An 11,460-nucleotide genomic window follows, 5' to 3' on the forward strand; every position below is an offset into this window, starting at 1 on the left:
ACTCATTCATGTGAAAAGGCTTCAAGTTATTTCAACACAACCAGGCAACACTTGCGCTTACGTCACACTTGAGGAGCGGCAAAACCAAATACCAAAGACATTGACCGGCAGGAGAAAAGTATTCCAGTGTCCTGTAGGTGAATGACAGAGCAGCCGGTGTGAGTGGGAGCTTGTCACAGAATCTCCTGCATCTCCCGAGGTGGTTTGAGAACTTGTCAACTCACCAGACACGGCGTCGTGGAACTCATCCTCGCTGAGGGCGCTCCGCGGCGAGGATCCCTTGACGACGGATTGCTCAAGTTCGTGGTGCTCTGTGGCGAGAGTCTGCAGCGCTTCGGAGAGGATCTTATTCTTCTCGACCTCCTGCTCCAATTTCAGACTGCGCACCTGCACACACAAACACCCACACAAACACCCACACACACACACACACACACACACAAACACCCACCCACACACACACACACACACACACAAACACACACACACACACACAAACAAAGAAAAAGAAAGAGACTAATCACTCATAGAAACATGTCATCTTCCACATTTGATAACAGACAAAGTGTTTTCATGGCTACCAACATTTTATTCTGACTCTCATCACAAACGGAAGAAGGCAAATGTGTGTGACTATCAGACTGTGATGCAAATTAACAGCACGCTGACTGACTGATCCTCCCATCTGCACCGTCCTATCATTATCAGACCCACAGAGAGGGACAAAGATGGAGCTGAGACGGACGAGCCATGTTTAACTGTAATGGAGGACAGCTGCCTTGACGCGGCCGTCTCAAATGGCCTGCCAGAGAACATGATCCCAGCGGAGGAGAGGGGCTCAAATGGCGGCTAATGGACTCAGGTATAAACCATTAGCCAAACCTCCCTTTTACACAGGACATTATTGTTTATAATATGAATATGTGATCATTTTTCAGCTGCACCTTTCTGAACATCTGCTTCCATTCAAAGTCTGACAATGTGTAAATAAATAGTACGTGTAGAGACCACAAAAAAGGCAGTGTTTTACTGTAGACTGTCAACAAGACAGAATAGGGACAATTGATGGTAAATGATAATCCACAAGATGGTAACCAGGACCAGAGCAGGCAAGGTGAAGTGTGGAGAAAGTGCTATATAATGACAGAATAAGCCATTATTGCAACACACTGAACTTTAAAGAGGAATTTCCTACACAATACAGTGCAAACCAGAGTTGCAGGAGCTTTAAGTGATTCAGTGTATTTCCTTCGCAGACCCCGCTGTTTCAATCATACTGCATACCATTGTGTGTAAACCCCAGATATACTGTACAAGTTTGCCTTATTCCTATAGAGACCAGGCCTATTCATGGCGAGTGCTCTGACATCCTGTGCAGCCTTTTAGCGTGCGCTCTGCCTTTGCAGATCACAGTTCAAAAGGCTACACAGCTGGGCGCTCGAGGCCTGGCACAGGTGTAAACCATGAAAGCACTGGCTGTTAAACTGAGAACATTCAAATGCTTTTTTTTCTTTGGCAGTCTCTGGGAACACCGGCAGCTTCCAAATATCCCCGCAACTATGTCGTTTTGTGAGGAAAAAAAGCTGTGTTAGTGAGCATGAGTGTGAGGAGAAAAGAGGACAGGAAGAAAAAGATTAAACATTGTAACGGAGACCGACTTCTGCCAATATCTACTGGTTTTGGCTTGGGAATTTTAACAATTTTGTTCATGTCTTTATGTCCATGTCTATGACTGAAAATGCAGAACGGCTGTGCATACCCCTTGATATACATATTCAACAACTCAAGTGTGCGTTCATCACTGCATACAAACACTGCACGGTGCTTCAAAAGCAGCTGCACTGCTACATATCACTTTGAACAATCAGCATTGGAGCAGATTGTAATAATTATTGTGATGGGATGTTCGTAAATAATAATTCTGCTTCAGAAAGTGCCAGTGCACCATAACTGTGATTGGTCATTATGCAAAATGAAAATGAAAAAACACTCTCACTTTTGGATTAGTGCTGGCAAACTAACTGTTACATCACCGCTGTTCATGTTTACAGTATGGCACTAATGCAAATTCACTACTTGCCTAAAAGAATTTCAAGTTCTGTATCCAACAGAATTACACTGAGCTTTAAGTTTACAAGCCACACAAAACCTCAGCAGGGCAGCCAGAGCCTCCTATGCTAAAAGCCAGAAATGGATCTTATGTGAATCACCGTTTAAACGCTCTGTTTAGTCATGTGCTGTTCTAAGTTTGACATTATTACAGTATTGATATGCAGGGTTGGCACTTGCTGTGTGCTATAAGAGGTGCCATCTATCTTTCTTCCTGGAGTGATGTAATCTATCCACTGAATCCTTCCATTATAATCAAATCAATTGAATCACACACAAAGAAAAAAAAACATCTGACAGCATGTAATCACTGTGCACCACTGGCTGCTTGGCTGCTTTCATAAGGACGTGTGAATTGTGTCGCCACTTTCTTATGAAACATGTTCTGTTTTTACATCTTATTCATTAAACAAAAAAAACGATACACTATATACCTGAGGGTCACGGATTGTAAGGATCTGGTTGATTACGACATTTACAGTCCGCACGCTTTTTTCAAAGGGTCAGGTCACTCAAATCAAAAAGAATGTATAATATAGGCATATTTTTTTCTTACTCAGCCCTCAGTTACACATGAAAAACTCAAGATGTATGTGTCTTTTAAGAAACAATGTCCACAGATACTCACCTCCGTTTGATTGAGTTGGCAGCAATAGTTTCAGAGCTGAATATCTTTAAATATCGACACATATTTGAGTGAACTTTTACTTTTATTTACCTGGGAAAGTCAGAGCCAAGGAGGGTTTTGTATAGTAGATAAACACGAACCAATTAATGTTACGACGGGTGTGTGAGGATGGCCAAATGACCGGAGGAATAAACAGACGGACAATGACAGAGGATTGTGCAGTGGTGTGTTTTTGAAAGAGGCATTTGTAGCAAACCGGACAGCAGAGTGATGTGGAGCATCAAGCTTCTGGAGTGCACTCTTGCACTCGTCACCACAGTCTTACACAGGGGTGTCAAACATACGGCTCGTGGGCCAGAACCGGCCCGCTAAACGGTCCAATCAGGGCCACTGGATGACTTTGCAAAGAGTGAAAAATTGCAGAGAAGTGATTGATTCGAATTCCAAATTTACCACTTTAATCTCAGAGAAGATCCGAGTTCTTCTTCTCTTAATATTACCCCTCTCTCCCAGGTCCGTAACATTGTTTTTTTCTTCCTACATCTGTCGTAGCAGAAGCAACTTGCGTTTGCCAACATCAAGCGGACAAGAAACTCTGTGGCAGATACAGTTTCTGATCTTTCTGGAGTAGTTTACTTGTATGGCCAACTTGAGATCAAAATACAGGTATGTGGCCCACGAACTAAAATGAGTTCAACACCCCTGGTCTAACATGAGAAGTATTGTCTTATATCTGTGTTCTGCTACGGGTTGTGGGGAGTAAAATGCTGAAAGTCAATGGTACAACTTGACCAGTAGCTGATAACAGGCATTCACACAACGACACAAATCTGTCCTGGGGAAGCTGACACGTACCCCTTCCTGTCTGGAGAGGAGGCTGAGACAGACACTGAGACTGGAACTGGTCTCCCTGGACAACTCACAGATTTCTTGCAATTTCTGCGGCAGGGCGGAGGGAAACCCTGAGGGGACAAACGCATCGATGAAGAATCATTAGCACAAAGTAATGAGTGAAATGGAAAAACTCAAACAAGCTGCTTAAAAAGCAGAAGAAACTAACATGAAGGTCAAGCTGTTTAGTGTTCATTTTGTCTCATGCTCTCAAGCGAGTCTCAGAAACAGATGGTGCGGAAAACTCTTAATTATGAGGATTTCAGACGTCAGTCTATCAATACTGTGCATTTAAATCCGCCTGCGATGCTTGTCATTTTAATCATACGCTTTTCATTTCCACTCTCGACTCGTTCGGCAACACTTAATAATAACTGCACAATATGAAGAATCATTAGGACCAATAAGTACGTTCCTCATTTACAAAGCATTGTTACCACGTTAATACGAATTAGTTTATAAATTATAAACACAGTTATACATGTTTTATTCTTAATTAATAAGCTCATCCATAATGTGTTTAATCTAAACTAAGTGGTACCATGTCAAACCTACGGCAAACTGAGGCTTTCTTCAGTTGAAAAATTATCCTTTAAAGTGCTCATATATTATGCTCATTTTCAGGTTCATAATTGTATTTAGAGGTTATAGCAGAATAGGTTTTGGACTTTGGGCTTTTTCACTTTGGAAACCTATAACGTGCACAAAAAAGATATATAAAATAAAGGAAAGGGGAAAAGCCAAAAAGCATAATATGAGCACTTTAAATTGACGTACATCATATTTGTAATCCATGGCTCAATTCAAATGGGATCATAAAATAATTTGTGTCTACACGTACTAATGCTTCAGTGCATTGCAGCGTGTAGTTATTATAAAGTGTTACTTGAGGTTTCTCCTCTGTTACGTATATTACAATTTATAGAAAACAAAACTTAATTGCCAATACTTTCTGCCAGCCCGTCATTTTTCAGCATGGACAGGAAAGCTTCCACTCCCTCCTCCAGTTTCCTCTGGCTGGCCTGGGCTGCCTGGTTTCAGAGAGAAAAGAGGAGACCGCAGATGAACAAAAGCAGCGCAGGGTGGGAGGACCGGAGGGCTTTCTGGTACAAACACTCCGGATCAGTATTCTGACAAGCTGATTATGGATTTTTTTTTTGTGTACAGCCACCTGTAGTGAGTCGTTTAGCTCCCCGAGCGAAATCCCTTCCTCCTCCTCCTCGTCCTTCTCGCTGCCCTGCTCTTGGGAGCAGTAGTGTGTGCTGTAAGCGGAGTGCTCTTCCAGTGCGTCCAGCCATGCCTGCAAAAAAAATAATAACCTTATTGATTTATCTGAAACGCTTCTACTTTAATTTCAAGAGTTTTTGAGATACTGACATTCAAAGTTTTCACAACCTAAATACCGTAGCAAAACTTAGAAAAGTTCTCTTTTATTAGTCAAAATAACAGACACCCTGAAGAAGGTATTCTAAATATATAATATCAAAAATCTATTTTCTAGATCAGGTGGATTGAAAATAAAACCTTTTTTTTTTTAAAGATTTTTTATCCCCGCCCCCCGCAAGCCATTAGTCTAGAGTGCTGTATATCTGACAATTGTGATTTCCACTGGATCAGAGTACTGTCACTTGGCTGCCTGTTCTGCCAACCTTCACAGCCCTTGTCACATGACCAATCAATGTTTCCATGGTGACTATCCAAAATGCGGATACCATGGAGCCATCACTGGAATCTTTTTTTTTAAGTGGCAGACTGAGCTTATAAAATAATGTTTATTGTATTTGGATATACAATTTCTTTAAAATAAAAAGTGACATTAAAAATGAATGTCATATTTTATGTTACATTTTATTTAGCAGAATTACATTGTTGTGTTATATCCTATCCAATAGTTCCTATATTTCTATCAGATTTTCTATGCTGCATTCTGAAAAAAATGGAGCTTGATTGGTTCTCGTGTTCATTCTGAGCACCGATTGGTGCTTTACAGGTGGAACATTCAAGAACCAAGTTAGAGAGTGACTTTGCAGATAAAGCCTGTTCAATTAATGCATACAAGTAAAAATAGACCTAGACAAAATGTTAATAACAGCCACAGGAGACATTAAACATACTTTTCTCGTTGCCTCTGGGTCGTTTTTAGGGGATACTTTGAAGTGATGCACGCTGTCATCGAAGCACTTGACGGTAAAAAAGCAGCTGTCTTTGGCTCGGACCTGGAAACAATGACATCAAAAACATTCGGTGGTGCAAAAGTTATACTCAGCCAAACTCAACACAACGGTAAAAAAAAAAGAAAAAATGGGAGTAATTATTTTTAAGTGCGCTTACCAAACACTGAGCATGTGTGAGGGACTTGCAGCTTTGTCTTCTGACGTTGGCATCTGCGTCTGATCTGCATGACGGAGACAGAGGCGAGGGCTTTTCTTTTGCGGGCTTACTTCAACGTTTGACACAATGGCACACTTTCAATCCTGTCACTTCCAGCACCTTTCTAATCAAAAGTGTGCAGTACTTCCATTTATCTGGTTCTGACATCTTATCACGTGTCCGATTCAAGGAGCACAAGCATAGCTAAGGTGAGTGACGGCGACCTACTGTTTGGAGTACCAGGATAAAACCCCATCCTGAACCACGACCCAGTAGGAGCGCCAGCCAAAAAATCTGGAGCTCTGCGGGATGAAGCACAAGAGAAGAATCAGCGGTCTGATTTTCATTGGTTTCTAATATTATTTAGTGTGCTCTGATTTCAATGGTGATTTGGGGAATTTATGTTATTTTCTCATTAGTTTAGTTTATAATTCATGGATTGGATGCTATTATGAAGTTGCACCGAATCCTTATACAAATTCGTTGTTAATTAATTAATAAGTGGTTTGTAAAAGCATCAAGTAACATTCATTTGGCCCCATTACATATTGTTTTGGTGATCTATAAAAGATATGATTATTTGATTATGTGTGCACTGTTAACCTTCCTGTTGTCCTCGGGTCAAGTCTGACCCATTTTCAAAAAGTTTCTATATCACAAATTTGGGTTTCTTTCAACCAAATTGTCAATTACATGGATGGTTCCATACAACGCTTTTTCACAAGTAACATAAATGATCAGTTCACTACTTTCATTGAATTTGGGTGTTTTGAGAAAAAAAAAAAATTGAGAAAAGAACATTGAAAAATCTGACAAAAATGTTGGAAAAAGCTTCAAAAAACATGGGGAAAAAACTAAAAAAGTCCCAAAAAAGCACATAAAAAAACATCGGAAAAAGTGACCAAAAACTTTGATGAAAGTGACCAAAACGTTTGGAAACGTGACAAAAACGTCGAAAAGAAGTGACAAAAACATCGGGAAGGAGGCCAAAACGTTAACAAATTGTTGGAATTTGAAATTCGGACCTACAAAAACTAAAACTTGCATGGTCGATGGTAGGACAACACAAGGGTTAATAGCTGTAATGCTATTAACCCTCTCTCAGCAGGCACACAGAATCACTCCCAGACTTCACCTTCCAGAGGAGTCCCTCGTACTTCTTGACATGGCGGGTCACACCCTGCAAGGAAAACAGATGGGAAACACGAAGGAAGTCAAAAACAAATCACGGAACAAATCAAAAATAACTTAAGGAAGCCGACTATCAGCTGGGCACTCACTCGATGACCGTTGCCCTCGAGGATCAGTTTGATTGCTGTATCACTAGCCAGGTCAAACACCGTCTGGCCTGTGAGTTATGTTGAGGCACACGAGACAAGTGGGGCTTTAGAACAACAGAACACACGTAAACAAAGGGAGAAATATACTGCTGGTATTCAAAAGGTCAGTGACAACTGTTATAAATTTCAAGCTGAAACATCCAAACCAGCCCCAGCTTGTGCCTCTCATGTAATCCTAGTTTTTACATTTCTTACATTGATAATCACGTTTGATTCACAGACATAACCACAGCGTTGGTAAAAAAATAATCAGAGGTTAAACTGAATTACTGCAGAGATGATAGCTGCTTACTCAGTCAGCTGCTATTACTGTTTGGGTGAACGAAGGGAGACGGTGTGAAATGAGTCAAAACTTAAAGCTATAGTGCGTAGTTTCCGTCGGCCACATGAGGAATTCTAAGTAATGACAACAAAACTGTCGGCGCGTCCACATGATACAAGCCTTCCGTGATCGCACACGCGCCCCCATGTAAGGGATGTTTATTAATATCAAAAAGTTACGCACTAAAGCTTTAACACCAGAGGAAATGTGTTTTAGTACAAGCAGCTGTCTTAGAAAAATGTGGAGATGTCTGGTTTGTTAAAGGATAACGCTAGAGTTATTTTATTTTCTTCTCACTGATATTGTTTTATTTTTATTGATTATTGTCAAAAATCCCATGAGAAGACTAAAACCAGCAATGTGTCAGTCTACTCTCCGTCTCTCACCCTCCAGACCATTGCAGCCAACTGTGAGGTTAATTGATGTGTTTGTGTTCGACAACAAAGGAGGTCAATGGCACAGAGAAATACGCTATATCAAGTTCTGGCTACACAGGCAATACTTGTTAGTAGGATCAATTCATTGTTGGTTTTCATGGGAATATGGGAATTCAGAATATTGCCAGCCGTATCCTTTACAGACCGGAGTCTTTCATGATTGCCAGCTCTGGCAAATAGACCTTTTTCACGGCAGACATGTTGACATAGTAGGAAAAGCACAGGTGTATTCAAAACCATTACTGATGGCTGCATTCCACTTAGGAGAGGTCCTGGTATTGTGCATGCTGACTCACTGAAATATCCTACTATGACAAGTCCAAATGTCTGCTGTGAGAAAGGTCCATAAGTCTTACCTTTCTTGTTCTTGATGTTGGGGTTGGCTCCACTTTTGAGCAGCTTCAGGGCACACTGCTTCTGGCCTCGATAGGCTGCCGAGTGCAGCGGAGTGTTACCCAGCAGGTCTGTGCAGTTGATGTCTGGGGTCTTCTTCCTGCTGAGCTGCAGCGAACACACGGGACAAAAACAAATGGGTTGTCTGTTGCCAAATGTCCCGCGGGTCTTTATTATTTTGCTAAAAACTCTTTGATTTCTCACTCTGTGTACAAGAGCTGGAATATTTAAGGCTGCTCAAAACTTTCCTGTCAGTGTCGATTGTTTTTTTCAGAGCCGTTTCCTAATGAGGTTTTCATGGACAATTGTGTTGTTGTCACTGAGATTTGAAGGCCGTAGTTGACCGTATAACTGTCTGGACTTGTAAATATGTGGTGATATCTGAGAATATATCATGCTAACATGCTAACACAGTGACCAACAAAGTGACAGGCTGACATTGCCATGCCTATAGCTCTGCCGCTAGCGTGGCTAATAACTCAGAATTGAACACATAGAAACAGTGTTGTAGTCAAGTCACCAACTGTTTAGTCCGAGCCCGGTCTTGAGTCCCTAGTGTTCGAGTCCGAGTCGAGTCACCATTACCTGCGTTCGAGTCTGAGTCGAGTCACGAGTCCAGAGAATAGCGACTTGAGTCAGACTCAAGTTTAAGTCCAGGACTCGAGTATGCTATCACTGCCTATTACACATAAAAGTAGTCAGAAACTTCATCTAACTTCCAAGTCCTATTTCATAAATTCCCGTGTCTGAGTCCAAGTCATCAGTGCGCGAGACCAAGTTTGAGCAACGAGTCCAGAGAATAGCGACTCGAGTCAGAGTCAAGTCACGAGTTCAGAGAACAGTGACTCGAGTCGGAGTCCAGGACTCGAGTACTCCATCAATGCATAGAAATATTCCCCTTTACCACCATAGTAACTGAAGAAATTAGCCCAGGTTAGCAGAGGACTTTCCACACTATTATTGGTCAAAATGTTTCCATGACTTCCACTCGATATCTTTGGCAGTATTTGAGCAGGTATCAGCATCTGGCACTCACCAGCTCAGTGAGAGTCGACATGTCTCCTTCTCGTGCAGCTTCCAAAAGTTCCTCCTCCAGTTTCCTCTCCTCCGTTCTCTCGGCCGCTGGGATCAGTAGGGCGATGCAATTTACAAGCGAAAATGGAGGATGATTTTACAATCTGTACATTATATAAACAACTTGTATGTAGATTGATACATTTATTTTATTTTTTCCGTGAAATTAGATAGACAACGCGTCTCCCTCACCTTCTAACATGCTTCTGATCTCGGCATTTTGAGTGACATCTTTGGGAATCTGTGCTGTCCCATTGATGACAGTAGCACATGCATCATAGTGCAGCAGCAGCATGACAACCTCCTGATCAATACGTGATTGATTGATTGATTGGTTGATTGAAAGACTGACTGAATGGATGAATAAATGCATGCACAAAACCATACTTTCAACAAAGAGACGAGAAGAGCAGAGAGAAACTAAAAATCGGAATGGTAAATAGAAGACGCATTGAGATACCTTTCTTCCTGTGAAGGCGGCTTTGTGCAGCGGTGTGTCTCCAACATTATTGGGCAAGTTAACATCCGCCCCGGCCTGCAGGGGGGTAACAACAGATGGGCAACACACACCTGTTAGCCATGCGGTTATTTAAAATCTAAAACAATCTTTTTTTTTAGATATATATTTTTTTAATAAACCCTACTTTTAGTAATTCCTCCACCACATCTTTGTGTCCAAAGTAACAGGCCAAGTGAAGAGGCGTCCATCCTAGGTTAAATTTCCTCTTACCTGAGAAAACAGGTTCATACTGCGTTACACCACACACACAATCAATCATTTGAAATGTTTTTTTTTTTGTAAAGTGTTACTCATGTACCTCTGCAGTTTATGTTGATGTGCGTCTCTTCCTTTATCTTGGACATGAGGAGCCTCTGAACGCCTGGCAGATCCCCGTTCCGGGCGAACAGCAGGAACTGCTCCTCTGGCTCCAGCTCCTCCATGGACCCCCTGCAGAGGAAACGCAGGAAAGAAGCAGCGACGGCGCAAAAAGATGCTTTTTATTTCTGTGACTCAACTGTATTAAAAAGATGCTTTCAGAAGGACACGTGCACTGACTCTCTGAAAAGAAACCCAGTGTCTATAGGAAGTTTATGCTTATTACCAATCATTTAGAGCTAAATCGCAAGAAAGCTGATGAGCCTGTAGGTTTCTCTGTAGAGGCAATTAGGCACTGAGAAAAAAAAAAACTTTACAAGCAAAACACAGCAAAACACTTATATATATGTATGTATGTATGTATATACTGTATATATATATATATATTCATATATATATATAAATATATATATATATATATGAAGATATGGATGGAAAACTGAAGCAGTGGAGGCCGAGATATCCTGAATTACAGTCAACAGTGTTGGTTGAGTATAATGGCAAAAAACAAGATTTTTCTTATATTCTTTTAACATTTTGTCTTAGACTTAGAGACTACAGGGGGAAACAGCTGAAATCGTAAACCTGGTGCCACTTGAAGGTTATTTTCTTTTTAGGGCCTTCATTCTGCCTTCCGTTTTAGTTTTAGCAGATAAGGGTTAAAGTATACCATGAACAAATGTGTGAACTGGGCCTCTTAGGCATATTCTTCATGTCCCTGGCAGCTGAGATTAACAGGTGTTGTGACTAGTTTTAGAAACAAGGGCAAAATGGAAGGTTGAAAAGATGCGAACTGTTTATGGTGTTTTTATTTGTTTGCTCCTACTAAATATATTCAAGGAGGAGTGACTTCTGACTGTATTCTAGAATATAAGAAGTGGGTGAACTATTAGCTCACTAGAAGACATTTTTCCTGCGGTGCTGACTGTACTTGAGAAAACTGTTTTCCTGCATTTGCAAATAAATAAAGTAAATTAATACTCAAAGACCAAACTTTTGGTTTCATTCACAACTAGTCT

The 11,460-nt window shown here is 41.0% G+C and overlaps 1 protein-coding gene across 6 annotated transcripts in view; it reads right to left on the bottom strand.

Moving 5' to 3' along the window:
• osbpl1a (oxysterol binding protein-like 1A) overlaps positions 1–11,460 on the bottom strand; it is a 29,210-nt gene that overhangs the window by 14,526 nt on the left and 3,224 nt on the right. For 3 of the 6 annotated variants that reach the window (XM_039812042.1, XM_039812040.1, XM_039812041.1), the window contains 15 exons: positions 10,383–10,513; positions 10,209–10,294; positions 10,025–10,099; positions 9,757–9,868; positions 9,527–9,612; positions 8,454–8,598; positions 7,279–7,346; positions 7,134–7,178; positions 6,227–6,300; positions 5,960–6,023; positions 5,743–5,844; positions 4,800–4,928; positions 4,578–4,659; positions 3,593–3,699; positions 225–387 (listed from right to left, as the gene is read on the bottom strand). In XM_039812042.1, the coding sequence (XP_039667976.1) occupies positions 225–387; positions 3,593–3,699; positions 4,578–4,659; positions 4,800–4,928; positions 5,743–5,844; positions 5,960–6,023; positions 6,227–6,300; positions 7,134–7,178; positions 7,279–7,346; positions 8,454–8,598; positions 9,527–9,612; positions 9,757–9,868; positions 10,025–10,099; positions 10,209–10,294; positions 10,383–10,506 (1,462 nt within the window). In that variant the 5' untranslated portion in view covers positions 10,507–10,513. Of the gene's footprint in view, positions 1–224; positions 388–3,592; positions 3,700–4,577; positions 4,660–4,799; positions 4,929–5,742; positions 5,845–5,959; positions 6,024–6,226; positions 6,301–7,133; positions 7,179–7,278; positions 7,347–8,453; positions 8,599–9,526; positions 9,613–9,756; positions 9,916–10,024; positions 10,100–10,208; positions 10,295–10,382; positions 10,514–11,460 lie in introns of those variants that run through there. The other 3 variants (XM_039812044.1, XM_039812046.1, XM_039812045.1) reach the window with 3 other exon arrangements.

The sequence above is a fragment of the Perca fluviatilis genome, chromosome 9 (genome assembly GCF_010015445.1).
Source record: "Perca fluviatilis chromosome 9, GENO_Pfluv_1.0, whole genome shotgun sequence".
Lineage (NCBI taxonomy): Eukaryota > Metazoa > Chordata > Actinopteri > Perciformes > Percidae > Perca > Perca fluviatilis.